This window comes from Bacillus rossius, chromosome 1 (assembly GCF_032445375.1).
Source record: "Bacillus rossius redtenbacheri isolate Brsri chromosome 1, Brsri_v3, whole genome shotgun sequence".
NCBI lineage: Eukaryota > Metazoa > Arthropoda > Insecta > Phasmatodea > Bacillidae > Bacillus > Bacillus rossius.
In genome coordinates this window covers 284743061-284758096 of record NC_086330.1, presented here as the reverse complement: position 1 = coordinate 284758096, position 15036 = coordinate 284743061, and the positions used below count along the sequence as shown (strand labels likewise).

The 15036-nt window shown below is 41.3% G+C and overlaps 1 protein-coding gene across 4 annotated transcripts in view; it reads left to right on the top strand.

Moving 5' to 3' along the window:
• The first annotated feature begins 4345 nt into the window (after positions 1–4345).
• LOC134527677 (uncharacterized) overlaps positions 4346–15036 on the top strand; it is a 58982-nt gene continuing 48291 nt past the window's right edge. Inside the window, exons 1-3 of one of the 4 annotated variants that reach the window (XM_063360571.1) lie at positions 6961–7076; positions 7211–7291; positions 8844–8977. In XM_063360571.1, coding sequence (XP_063216641.1) covers positions 8858–8977 — 120 coding nt within the window. In that variant the 5' untranslated portion in view covers positions 6961–7076; positions 7211–7291; positions 8844–8857. Of the gene's footprint in view, positions 4422–6960; positions 7583–8843; positions 8978–15036 lie in introns of those variants that run through there. The other 3 variants (XM_063360570.1, XM_063360572.1, XM_063360573.1) reach the window with 3 other exon arrangements.

Here is a 15036-nt window from a genome sequence, read left to right as displayed (position 1 = left end):
CATATATTTCATCACTGGGCGAACAAGATCCAGAGTTGCATGGAAAATATAAAATGCCAAATTCAATCTTGGCTCACAGACCTCAGTAGTGTGCTGTGGCTGGCTGAGCGATCGGCCAATCAGTCTCCCGCGAGTTGAAACTTAAATTATAGACATTAACGAATAATTTGCTTATTCAAAATGGTCCGAAGCACGCAGGTGTAGGTTCGGCTCCCGGGAGTTCACTGCCTGTTGTGTTAGGGCTGACTCCCTATGTACGATGGGCATGGCCCGCCTGGCAGGCTTCACCTCCAGTGCCGGTTGTGTTTCTGAAAGACATGGGATTTTGAATTACAAGCTTGCAACAATGCCAGAATGCGAATAGGTCTTGACTTAATTCACCTGTAACTTTATACACCGACAGTTCCTCTATATTTAACTAGTAGTATAGTAGTAGATATTAGAGATTTGTAAATTAGTAATAAGTCCTAGATACTAAGTAATAGTCATCAAAAATATATATTTCTAAAATAATAATAAAAAATCTAAAAAAAAAAAAAATTTAAAAAAAATAAAAAAAATATATATATATTTTTAGTTCTTATTTTAGTTTTATCTTAAGCACTGCACGTCCATCCCTGAGTTGGGTGTTTGCATATTTCGTAACGAAATGCCTAGTTTGTAAGTCATTTATCTTTTTTCTGTTTTAGTTTCTTAGTTTTTTAGGTGCTGACTGGCGGCGGAGTGAGTGGTCAGTGCAACCACTCACCACCAGGGGCGCTTGCGTCCCTGGTCACTAAATCCAGTCCTGGATAAAAAGCAAAGCGGACTACGAGTCCAAGTTCCCAACCCCCGCATGGTAGACTCTTTTCTACTCTGTCCAACACTTCATCCAGACCATCCTCTGTCTCCTGTAAACTCCTACACGTAATGCATGCCAATTTGCATCCCGCATGAATGTGCCCAGGGTTTTCCCTGTGTCTATGCAGGTTTTACCTGGGCCCCAACCTATCTCTAGTTATAGTCTAGATTTAAGAGTGAGGGGAGTTAGTCATGGCGCCAATCGCTGCCATGGCTGGCCAATCCCCTCCTAGCACATGATGCATGCGACCCTCTCCTTGCATGGCTAATCCCAGCATGACTAGGCGTATAGGCTTCGGCCTGAGACGCACCTAGGTCCCTCCCTAACCCGGACCCCTCCAAAATACACTTAGTTTTAGTTAGGTTAGGGAAAAAAAAAAAAAATTAGCAAGCATGCAAGGGAAGCGTTCTATATATATATAAATAAAACTAACGGAAATTCATCTAAAAGCATCTAATGGGTAGTAATACTAAAAAAAAAATTACCAGTTAAAGTTTAAGGTTATTTTCTGCAATTTATTAAATTTAATTACAACCATGAAACGATCATGACTGTTGCATGACACATTAATGTCCCTTATTGTGCACATTAACACCTTTCCTAGAGTTATCCTCAGACCCTATGTACACTATTATGTACATTAAAAAATAGCTACACTTGAGACCTGAAGGATGTTTTGCCTAACTAAAAAAATATATTATTAGGTTTTAGCCTTCGTAAGCGCATAAATAATACAAAGGTACCCAGATGCATTATATATTTTTATATGGACATAATTTTTTTTTAATGTACACTATTCTGTACAATCAAACTCAGCAGTTATTTTATGAAAACTGTCAAATTTTGTTTCACAATCCGCAAAATGGAATAAAATATTACTGTTTTAGTGTTGTGTGCTACAAACTAATTTGCATGTCTTGGGTTAGTTCAGTAAACTAACTTAGGTGTAATAGGCGTAATGGCCTACAGTTTGAAATAAATTTGAATGAAAATACAATACACAAATTGCAATAAAAATACCCTGTTTCAGTGTTGCATGCTAGTCCTACAAGTATAACTTGCACTGCATAAATCAATCACAATCTTTTATCAATAACAATAGACGTCAAATATATATTTGCAATTGCATAATAAAACTACAATAAAAGTTGGCTAAATAGATTTTACACACATCACTTGAAGAAAGACAAATCAAGAGTTCAGTAAACTAAAAATTTGGCGTACAGTTTGGAAGAAATCATAGTTTTTCAATTTTATCTTGAACACTTCATTACTTGGGTGTATGGTAGTCACGAAAACAATTCCTTTCGCGAGTCAGGCAAAGGTGCACTTTGCACTTCTGGCACATGATGTGAGACCTGAATTTACTATTACATATTGTGTTCTTACATCTCGTAGGCTCTTTCTTCTGGTCATGAATTGGTAAATGGTCAACGCTGTCCAGCTGAACATCGGCACTAGGAGCTTTCTCCTTCTTGACCTGTGGAATGTTGACATTCAGTTCTGGCACATCTTCCAAAGAGGGCCGACCCCTTTTCCTGCCTATTGTTTTACCAACTTTCAGCAGGCTATCAACTACTTGAAAGCGAAAGGCCAACTGATCTAAAATCTTGTTTTTCGGGATATTGTTTCCCTTGCAGTCACGCTTGTATTCCAGCCAGGCATTTACCATGGCCATGTCCACGGCATGGAATGCCATTCTTAGTGTCCACTTCTTCGAACGAAGACTGATCCTGTAAAAACTCACAAATCTGTCGTACAGATCAACTCCACCCATGACTTGGTTGTAATATTTTACGATTTCAGGTGTACGAACTGGGATATAGGTTTTCGTGGCCTTTTCATACCTGCGCACTTCATCTTAAGCCCCAATACCCAAAAAATTGGAAGCCATTGTGACAGTTCTATTATCCAACCATTTACATAATACTATGTCATGATCAGTACTAACTAGCTCTTCAGAGTAGCCCCTTACAAGATTCTCTTTCATGTTTTGTCTGATGTGATTGGTGGGTTAACAAATCTATTTTCACGAGTCGTTCCACCTGCGAAAATATATTTTTTATTTTAGAAGTTGAAGGAGATTGTAGGAAGTAAACCAGTTGTCCAAAAAGAGGATGTGTCCTGGTTGTACCAATCTCTCCGTCAACTTGAGTACTACTGCCGAACCCAGACCAAATTTTTTCTGAATGCCATTGTCAAATCCAGTTGTACTACCTTGATACAGCACGAAGTCGTATGCTAAACCAGATGTCCCACAAAGCACGAAATTTTTAATTCCCCATGGATTAGGTTTTCCCTTTACATATTGCTTCACGCCAAGTTTCCCAGTGAAGGGAATCATTTGCTCTTCTATAGCAATTTCACGCTCAACATGAAGCTGTAAACAACGACTTCGAACAATATCAAAAATTGGCCTTACTTTACAAAAAACATCAGTGCATCCGTCTGGTTTTTCTAAATTATTTACAAAATGCAAATTGGTTCGTAGTTGGAAAAAACGATCCCTCGTAATATTCCCTTGGAACAATCCCAGACCTAACACAGACTCCCAGTACATGCGGATCCTAGGGAAGTTCAGGCATCCTGTGGCTATGTGCTGTCGCAGGCTTGAATTTTGTTGCACCTGTTTGAAGCGCATATATATTGGTGAACGTGGCTGCCTTCTCATAAAAGTCCAGTGGTATGTACCTTTGGAAGTACTCGTAGGGCTCTAAAACAGGTTCTGGAACTTGAGTTTGAAATTCTGGTGGTTCTCGGGTGGTAAAAATTCCCCTTCGCCATGTTATATTTTGTTTTGCTGTGGTCAACTCCAACATATCTCTATATGAACATCTTCACCTGCAAACTCTTCTACATTCTGTACATCAAATACTGCAATGTTCTCATCATCCTGACGTCGTCCGACCGAAGGCCACCCTAAAGCCCGACCTGCAACCGCCAGTATCCAACCCCGCTAACGGAACGCGCCCCTAGCCATGGCCCACCCGAGTCAGGCGAGCGCCGCGGTACTTAGGTGTTTCAACGCCCTTCATTAATTGGCAAGACAAACCAAGCCAGGTATACAGTAAATTCACCAAACATTAACGAACCCGCCACATTGAAATAGTAACATCACGCAACACAAGTGCGACGTGTAGCTTTCTCTACTAAAACAGCTGTGAGTGCAACCCTTGCGGCCTTCAGCCTAAATTCAATAGTGAAATATGTGACGTAACTCAAACCGCCCCAAATTAGCATTATCATTCGCCACTGGAGTAGTTATCAAGAAACAGACAGTCTCCAGCTTGACTCTAATATTCAATCTTATTTTAAACAAACTTATTAAATGTCATTTCTAAAACATATATAGATATTAAATTAATCAATATGTTTTATTATGTGAATTTAGAGCCACTTAAATTTAGTTAATTATATAGATTTTTACGAATAACGGAACTTTGGAAACTCTGACGCGACAGGGAGCTCACCCCTCCCCTCGCGCCATGGCCAGACGCCAGTACAGCGCGACTCGCGGACGGGGACGGACGCACGTCCCACGGGGAGCCATCATCTTTCGCATTCATCGAACTTCAATCTGGTAATTATAGTCACAACCGAAACCTTTTCTTAAATACTCCCCGTGTGCGCCCGGTCCTTTTCCGGTGTAGGGCCTAACCCAGCCGCGTCAATTTAACACGCCCCACACAACGCATTACGTGGGGCCGTGCAATATATGGCACGGGCCGACTCCCGCCACCACAGAACTTTACTTAATTGCTTAGTGCACAGGCACTAGTTACATCCAAGCGTAGACGTGTTCTTAATTTAATAGCGAGCCGCGGTCCACACAGGTGGGCCCGCGCGTCGCAGTTTACCAATAATTATTACGGGATTAGCCGACTCTAATCGAACACTCTCCCTCAGCTGTAACTGGCGTGAGGGCATAATGTCAGTGACGGCGCGTCAGAGCGCATAGTGTGTAATGGACAGTGCATTTTGTATTAGGGAATTCGTGTGACTGTAAGTGCCGTGTAGTTTACCAACGTAATTAAAGCCCACTCCGCACCCTCTGTGCGAGACGTGTGAACGACTGCAAAATCGTGTACATTATTTTTAAAACCTCACCAATCCAGTTAGGGATCAGCGTCCTATGCTGTGTAGGGCCAGTGGGGCAACAAACATTAGGGACCCCTAGCTTCATCACCACCGCCGCGGTTCCTAGTCGGCCACGCAGGGGCTTTCGGACCTCACGACCCACCTTGTGGCTAACCACCGTGTTAGCCTGGCGCCCTCCCGGACACGTTTCCCCGCAAGAGAACAGCCTTCCCACTAGGAACACCGCCGAGTCTCGAACACGAGAACCCGGGCGACGGCAATCCTCTATAACCTCTTCTTCGCTATTTACATTGACTACAGCTGTTTCGTCAATCACAGTATCATCTTCTCCACTTAGCCCTTCAATATCAGACACATCACCACTCTCAATCAAATCTAATATTTATGATGCAGTTAACTTCTTGGGAGCCATAATCAATCACAATATACTTCTCGTCTCAAGTACACAATAAACAAACATAACCTACAGGCTGCTAAGTGCCAAATGTTACCAATTGCAGCTAAGACCGAATGTACATGATAGTGTACATCATATTTCACTTGTGTCAAATAACAAAAATATATTTTCTGGGATCATACGCATTATTTAGTTAATAAATCGTATACCTAATAAACCAAATAAACAAAGCCAACAAGTAATAGTTTGAAAAGAATGAGAGAATATTGTTTACCAAGGAAACAGTGTAACTACAAGGATGTCACCATAGCTGCAAGCACTCAAACAAATGTTGATATTTTTTATTTTATTTCCATAGACAGTATCAACAAATAGACTAGCTCAATTATACATGTACGGTATAGTGTACATTTGGTCTGAATTCATGGAAAATTTTCAAATGTGTGTTTCAACTGTTGAAAGATATATGTACACTATTCTGTACATTCAGACTGAGAAGGTGTTATTAGTTAAAAGGTGTTTGGGTCTGAGGAGTTTAAAATAACATAAAAGTAATTAACATAACTGTTAAAATAACAGGGATAAAATAAAGATTACTAAAAATTACAAAGCATATTATTAAAACCAAATAATAAAACGTATTTAGATTTTGGTTGCCAACATAAGGGAAAAAGTTACCGGGCAACTGGAGACAGTAATTTTTTTTAAATTTAAAACAACTTGTCTCGATCACGGGAAGCCTTTATTTCACAGACCAGAGAGCCACACCCGAAGTTCCCGGAAGTTCATGCTCGCTTTTTTTTTCTGTACCACAACAGGTGTATTTATTTGGGGGGGGGGGGGGGGGAATTCGCGGGCATTTATTCTCCAAATGCGCGGGTTTAACTTATAAGATGTCATTCTTAAAATTAGCAAGAAGTAATTTAAAGAATTATTCAGTATGTAAATGAAGATAAAACGGTATCTGTTTTTTTTTTTGAGCCAAAAGAAGCATATGATCGGTTTTGTAATGAACTGAAAGTTGCGGGTTATTCTTTTTCTATCATTATAAAAAATACTTTAAAACATTGTGGATGGTTGGTTATATTAGGTAAGTATAGCTACATTAAAAATACTGTAAAATCATTTTATGGTTGCTTAGCAAATAACGTTTTAATGTGTAGCTATCCAGCGCTAGGAAACCGTTTACATGATTTCACAGTATCTTAAATGAAGTTATCCTAACCAAATCATCCGTCCACAATGTTTTAAAGTATTTATAATGTAGCTAACCTAACCTAATTGACCATTAGTAATCATGAGTTGTCCAAAATATTCACAGACACAACGTTTCTTCAATTAGGTATTTTCCTCTAAAAACAATTACAAATAAATACCGTTGCCTTGAATATGGTCTATCCTTTTATCAAACCGCCATATTTATTTACAATGAACAAAAAAAAAAAGATGCACAATAGGGCGTTTGGCTCTCTCGTCTGTGAAAAGAAGGCTTCCCCCCGATCACTCAGTGGTTTTGGCATTGCACGGAAGTGAAGCCAACCTAACGAATGAAATATCACACCACTTTCATGTCGTTCTCTTTGGCAAATATCTGACATGGTTAGTTTTCACCAAAAGTATCTCCAAGCTGCATTTCCTCTTTGAAAAACATCTACTCGGCTATCAGTATTCACTAGTTCCCAATGCTAGTTCCTTAGCGAAATCTTATCAACAAATACGATTGCTTCTCCAACAAGAAATGTAAGTGAGCAAGTGCGATAGCAGTATTTATAAGATAAAACAAAAAAAAAGTTATTTTTACACGCCGTGAATTTGATGGTTGGAACTATTTAAATAAACTTTTGTTAGGTTAAGCATTTTTTTTCACTTAGCAGGTCTCAGAAACAAACTGGAAATACGAGGAACTGCAAGAAGAATCTACCACGGAGTCAAGCCACGGATTCTCTTCTATAACAGTAGGTGAATCGTTATTTAAATAGACACTCGCAATGCAAGCCTCGCTTACCTCACTTCACTACGAGAAAGGTGGTTGCCCGATCTTCGGTAGTAATGTGTCAGCGAGAGTGTAAGTCCATCTTTGATAGCGGCTGATCCCTCTATCGGGCGAGACGTCCGAGATTACCTCGCCCGGGTGTTGTCATGTAGAGACAGATGAAATCGCTACCAACCGTCGTCGTAGAAGCTAGCAGCAATAGGAACAAGCATGAGTCAGGGTTTTGGCTGCGTCGTTCTAGCAGCGATGTCAGGTAAGTCCAGTGTCATTCACGCTTGCGATCAAAATGAACTTCTGTTTAGTTCCTCGTGTAGAAAAAAACCTATCATTTTTGCATTAATTTTTTTCTTCAGCTCAAAGACATGATCGGATAAACAAGGATTACCACCATACGTCAAGCCAAGATTTGGCTATTCTCTCTCATCCATAGATATATTTTACACAGAAATGTTTTAACGTCATTTAAGTGTAAAATTACAGGACTTTTAATGAAATATTAGGAACCATGTAAAAATTTAATGCTGTACATGTACTGAAAATATTGAAGTTCAGGGAAAATTGTTTATTTTGGTTAGGCCTATACCCATAGGAACCGGATTAACGAACTTTGATTCTGATAATTTGCGATATCCAAGTGAGAGATTGTCGCACACCGCTACAGAAAATATTCGGATCTCATGATCTTGTATCCGCTTATGATAAGTAAATTCGTTAGAGGTCAAGTTAGTCATCAACAACTTATACAGTCTTCGCCAAGAAACGCAGGTTTACATTATTTGGAGGAAATCTAGCCTCATTAAAGGAACTAAAAATGAGTTGAGATAAACTGATTCTCATCGTATCGCATAGTAATTAACTCACGATGAGTCAGTATAACTATCAAACTGTTATAAAAACTATTTACGTGCATTTATTTACGTTTAATATTCAATTTTACCTACAGTTGTAAACAAAATGTATAATGAAACATTTTTATTTGATGCATTGCACAAATTTGAATGCAAGGCTAACTATTCACTAGCTTCCAATCACGTTCCACATTGAAACTTGAAAATACAAAGTGTGTCCTTAACAATGCGACATTTGCTTGCACAATTACAAAGAATTTTTTTTACAGCTGACGTATTACATATACTATTTTACATAATTATTTTACGGGTGAGGTTAATATTTCATTTACTTTAATTTAATTATTTTGTTTTATTGACCTTAAAATGCGCAATCTATTTCGTATTCATAACTGAAAATTCTTTGCGATAGTATCAAAGTTGCCCAAAAATATAACGTGGTGGGATTATTTCTTTTTGTACTTGTTTATTTTCTGATTTCAGCGAATTATATCTCCATCGATTAGAAACACACACCCCCTTCCCGGGCCACATTCCACCCCAACCCCCCCCCCCCCCCCCCCCACACACACACACACACACCACACAAAATAATTCCAAAATATTTATAATTCTATGCATGCGTTTCATCATGTGAACAATGCCTGCCTTCTGCTATATTTACAGTCTTCCAACTCGCAATGGCCAGTGGTGCCGATGTTCAGATGCCACAGCGCACTTCGCTGTCGAATATTCCATTCGTCAAAGGACCAAGAATAGTTGGAGGACAACGAGCTCACCAAGGACAGTTCCCGTATCAGGTAAACTGTTCAAAAAAGTGTTGGTAGTTCTTTTCATTAGGTGTATTTGCTTCTCTCCTCCTCACCCCCTTTTAGTTTTTTGTCGAAACCTGAGAAGCGACGTTACTAACCGATTGCGGGCTCCGGGGCTTATTACGGATGCATAATATGTCAGTAAAATTTCAATTGTAAACATATTTTTTTATTTAAAATTTCCTATATTGAATAGCCTATAGAAGTTATCCAAATACTACCGTTTTCACCTAAATATTTTTTTCAGGAAAAAATTTACTTTGAATAAATAAAACCACTTTTATCTATTCGACGGCTGGTGAGCCGAGCAGAAAAAAAATTAAAATAATTAAATAAAACTCAGTATCTCAAGTCCTTACACACTGCACACCTCGCTGGGCCGCACTCCTCGTGGACCTCCGTCACCGAACTCTCGTCTCACTCCGTCGCCGCCGTCGCACTCCCTTCGCCGAGGAGCTCACTCCAACTCGCCGAGCAACTCCGTCGCCGCCGCACTTCCCTTCGCCGAGTCACTAACTGTCACGGAGGCCGGCGTTCAGGCTTATATAGACCATGGCGCCCTTCTAGAAGTGACGAGCGCGGCGGGCGCCAGTCACGTCATCCTGTACTGACTCGACGCCTGAAGCGTCGAGAAGGGCATCGGCAGTTCGCGCGATGGCCTGCGGAATTCCCACAGGCTGTCCGGCGCCGGGGCAGAGCGTCGCGCGCGGTGCGGCGAGGAGGGGGGAGGGGCTAGCAACGACCCATGTAATCCGGCCAGGCGCGCGTGGCATGTCTTACGTCAATGGATGGCGCATGGCGTCAGTGACCATGCGGGGCCGCCAGCCAGCTCCGAACCTGGCATCGTGGTCTGGTCTCTCGCGTTCGAAACAGTATTATCATTCTTAGAGTTCTGTGAACACCTACTTTTCGCCAAAGTGTACCGAGGTCATCATTTTGAAATTATACTTTGAAAGTACTATCCTCGCGTAGTCTGAGAAATTATACTTTGGCTGGCACATGTTCGTCTTCAAAAATTTCATCATTAGTAGAAATTGGTCTAAAAAATATCCAATAATTGGACTGACGATTGTCCATGTGAGAGAAATAGTGCTTCATTGAGTACCTATATTACTGCAAATAAATGGTGAACACCAAATTTTCAAACGTTATTTTTCTGATTTGTCATTTACCAATTGCTCACACTGTTGTGTGAACATCGACATATCGTCAACTTGAACTCTGCGTTGGTAAAATTCCAATTTACGCAGTAAAAACTTGCAACTTTTACTGTGTTGTCAAGATATTTGATAAATTTCCTTGTAATGAGATATTCAGACTGTTAATTTAACTTTTAATGTTAATGTTTTATCTTTTATTTTTGAGTACAACTCTATTTCTTTTTGTGTTCTCTGGTATTCAAGAAACAATCATATTTCTTCACGGAGCTCATAAACCCTTTTAAAATTTTCCCTCCTGACAGCCAGCGTTGTGTGGTACAAGAGACCATAAAAATTTGGCACCAACTTCATCGCACAAAGCTTTGAATAAACTATTCGTAGAGCTGCCACGAATATGATTCACAATTTTTACTACGTCGCTCAACGCGCTTAGTGAATCTGAAGGAAGCGTCTTAACCGCCAAAGCGTAACAGTGTATCGTGCAGATATAAGATAAAACTTGAGGGGCAACTTGTTTCACGAGTGCTTGAAATCCAGAACGAATACCCCATCATGAAAGGCTAACTAGCTTTGACCAGTCCAGTCCGTTTTACTCAATAAACTGTTTCAGCGTTTTGAATACGTCTTCGCCGCGATTAATGGTGGGCAAATACTTGTAGAAAAAGTATTCCTCTTTTACACGGCCATCTTTAATGTACCAAGTAAATACCAGTAATTGCGAACACGAAGCTACATCGGTTGACTCCTTCAATTGCAGCGAAAACATTGCATTTTCTTTAATTTTAGAAATAACGGTTGCCAAAATGTTGCGATTCAACTCTAAAATACGACTTTGAACTGTTGTATTGGACAGTGATATTTGATTAATCTTAGCCACATGTTGCTCACCAATAACGAGCGAAACTGCATCACAAAAACAAGGTTTGAAGAGTTCCTCTCCCATAGTGTGTGCATTTTTGTTCATAGCAATGCGATAAGTAATTTGATACAAAGTTCGGACACTATTCAGTTGCCTTTTGTAAATTTCCTGTGGAATCCAATCGCGAAGAATTCAGAACACTCATGTACAAGATCCAGTCATGTACTGGCTGACGGATTTCTATTCTATTGTTCACCATTCTGCATGAAAAATGACCTCTCATGACGTGAACTAACTGGTTTACTAATAACAATATTGAAGAAAAAAACACATTAAAAGAAGTGAAAATTATCATTGCTGTCACTGAACTAAAAATAACACATATATTTTTTTATAACTGGGCTTAGGATCTTTTAGAACAGTATGTATACTTGTACAGCTTGATAGTAAGTACAATGCAATAGAAATGAAACGTGCGAGTCAGAGCGCGAGTAAACTCAAACTGTCATCCTTGTCCGTTTCGTTCGCATGCGAGAAGCGGGCACGGCAGTAGCAGCAGCAGCTAGAAAGAGAGAGAACACAGTGAGAGGCTAACTACTCTACCTGCCTACATCCCTCGCCATGCTTTTTATTAGTGTACATGCAGCGCGAGAGAGCGCAAGCGACGTGGCGCTGATCGGCCATTCTATCTACATAGCAAAAGTTGCCAGAATATCCGTTTCACCCCAGCAGGAGTAATTATCCCCATGTTCGGAACCAATGCGGTAGACTTTTCCAGAAAGGGGATCAAGAATTAATATCAATGCAATCATACAATATTAAAACACCACACACATATATGCCGTGCCCGGGATTTGAACCTGCAACACTTCTCAACCCGCGGCTTTCCTCCCATAAACAAACACACTACTTTTAGACGTACAGTCCAGTCGGGATGTCCAGAAAAAAACGCCAGAATGTAAAAAGCACCCTTTCACTTCTTTAATACCAAATTTGTTAAGTATTTAACAATCTGCAAATTTGTAAATAGAAAACATTCACTCGTAGAGTAGAAAAAAACTGTTATGGCAAAAGTTGTAGGGAACTCATTTATTATCCTTTTAGTCAATAGTAGAAAATGGGCTAGCTATTCAACAAAAATAATTATCCCTTAACTTCGAGATGGCGTCCAACGTAATGGCCGAATCCGGTCCCCACTTTGAAAAAAGTCAAAGGGTTTTTTGTGCGTAAATTTAAAAGCACGGAGTTAGGAATTGTTGAAGACTACTTCCTGTCTGAACCGATGCGGAAGTATGCATTGTGGTTGGGGCAACGTCCAGCAAGGAGGTGGTCACGTACTGTAACTACTCAGCGATATGATCTGCAGATAAAATAAACCACGAGGAAAGTGTGAAAACATTCTATCACTCACTATTATTATAACTGGCATTTGGAAGCAGTTGCCCACTTTCCTTGTGGAGGGTGTATTTGTACAAAAATATTTTCCAAACATTTTAATGATAAAATTATTTCATAAAAGTGAAGCCCTCTTGGAGCCAGAATCCGAACAGCCTTTAGACGGCGCTAGGCGAAACGAGAAGATAAGTCATCAAGGAGGATGGATTACATTTTGTTATGGATTATGAGTGACTAGTGTGGGTTAATCACTGTAACCTACCTAACATAGACTAACAAAAAATATAACAAAATTAAAAGTAAATATTAACTCTTACCAATTTTATTTCAAACATAAATGCTCACGTTACTATTAGAAAATGACATATTATGGCGAACAAGGATTGCTGAAAAACTTGAAGCTTACAAAGACGTCCTAAACCGCCTACAAACATGATTACAATTAGTGATTTAACCAGTAATATTGTTACGAACGTGACATTGGCCGGGACACGTGCAGGTGCAGAGCTGGCTGGCGACTGCTGTAATATGATATGCGCCGCGCGCTCCTGGAAGATAAGAAGGATTGTCGCTTCCCCCCTCCTTCCCACCCCTCCCCGCGCGGCACCCTGCCTTTGACACGTAACTGACACCGGACAGCTGGGAGTTACGCGAGCCGCCGACATGTGTTTCGAAAGATTTCTACCGTCGTGTCGACGCGGAATGACGCGACGGGCCCCGGCCGCTCTCGTGAGTTCTGGAATTGCGCCGGGGCCTATATATATGCCCGAGGACGCCGATCGGGAGTCAGTGGAGTTCAGAGTGAAGTCGGGAGATTTCCCGCGGCGGAGTTTCCGGGCGATAGAGTGGCGAAGTCCCTGGACGAAGGTTCCAGGGCGAAGAGTTCAGTTCCAGGCGATAGCATCGCGGGCGCGGCGGAGTTCCGAGCGAAGTTCCGAGCGAGGCCTCGAGTAGGATCTCGGCGAAGGGGAAGTGTGACGACGGCGGCGGCGGCGGCGGAGTGCGGTGATGGAGTGCGGCGACGGAGGACCACGAGGGGTGCTGCGGCGAGAGTTGCGCCAGAGGTGCGGCCCAGCGAGGCGTGTGGATTGTGAGAAACGAGTGACTGGAGGAAGCAACATTTTTTGAAGTACAATTGATTAATTGGCATTTCTAGATTATTAGCTAGTAATGTAAATAGTGGCAATAAATAAAACCGTGTGTGATAAAAATCTTTAATTGGGCTATCCTTTACGAACCCGCAGTAAATCGTAACAATATAATATGTATACACAATGATTACATAATAATAAACTAAATAATAATAAACAAAAACCAAGTATGTTACTGATATGGCTGCAAGATTAGACACAAAACAATTTGAAAATACCAGAGGAAATAAGCTGGCAAATCAAAATTGTAAGCAACATTTACAATTAAATTCGAACGACTCGAACGTGCCGCAGAAAAGGCTATAAACCGCAAAATATAAGAAACGCCTTCACAAAAACTATGAAACTTTGCCAATACTCGACATAATATTGACTTTACGAAAAGTATACAATAATAAAGTGCCTGAAATGGCAAACATCTTAGTAAATTATGTTAAGGGCGCTAACACCCATGGCCAGATCAGGAGACAAAAGTCTACACTTACATTTGCCATGAAAAAGCGGACACGTCTGTTGTGGAACAACAACGACCCTAAAGCCAACGCAAGCAGTCGAAGTAGAAGGCTGAAGAAATACCGCAGGCGATTTATTTCTACATTTCCTAGCCAAAATAATCTAAGTGTGTGGGGAGGGTCCAGGTTAGGGGAGGACCTAAGTGTGCCTCAGGCCGAAGCCTAAACACTCTAAAATGCAGAGTTTTAACCATTCAGAACCAGGGCGCGTGCATGGTGTGCTAATGGTGGTTTATTGGCCAGTCATGGCTGCGATTGTAGCCATTGCTGGCCCCTTTGATTACCTAGCCTAAAAGATAACTAAAGTGACCCAGGTAAAACCTGCATAGACACAGGGAAAACTCTGGGTCGGGTAATGTGGGGATAAAATAAACATGCATTAAAGCAAGCAAGAAATCTATTGAACAATGGGGAAAAATGTCCAGGTACGAAGAGTTGGGTGGGGCAGAAAGATTCGACCATGCATGGGTTGGACGCTTGGGCCTTGTGGCCCGCATTATTTGTTGGGCACGCCTGGGTTTTTGTTACCAGAGGCACTATAACCCCCAAGGGCCGGCGACTACACTCGTCAGCCCAGCCCAGCTGCCCAGAAAGCCACCTGTAAAAAGGAAATGGGCAGCTGTGTATATTCCCTTCCCCTAGCGCCGGAGCGGCGGCTAGGCCAGCGGGACAGCCTCGGTTCTAGCAATATTTACAGAGGCAGAAGGCGGCAGGGCAAGCCCTGCAAGCTGGTAAACTCACTCATTCACCGACAGCTAGGCCTGGTGCGATGGCCGAGAGCACAAGTGCTCTCGACGGTGGGCAGACGAGCCAGTACACGGCTCGAACTGCGGGTGCACGGAGTGCCAGGCAGCCTAGCGTTGCGCCATCTTCATCTTCCTTCTTCTAGTCGACAGCATTGTACCTTTCAAGTCAGGGTGGAGAAGGTCCCATACCTCGCATCCAAAAATCCCCGAGACGGTTGAAGTTC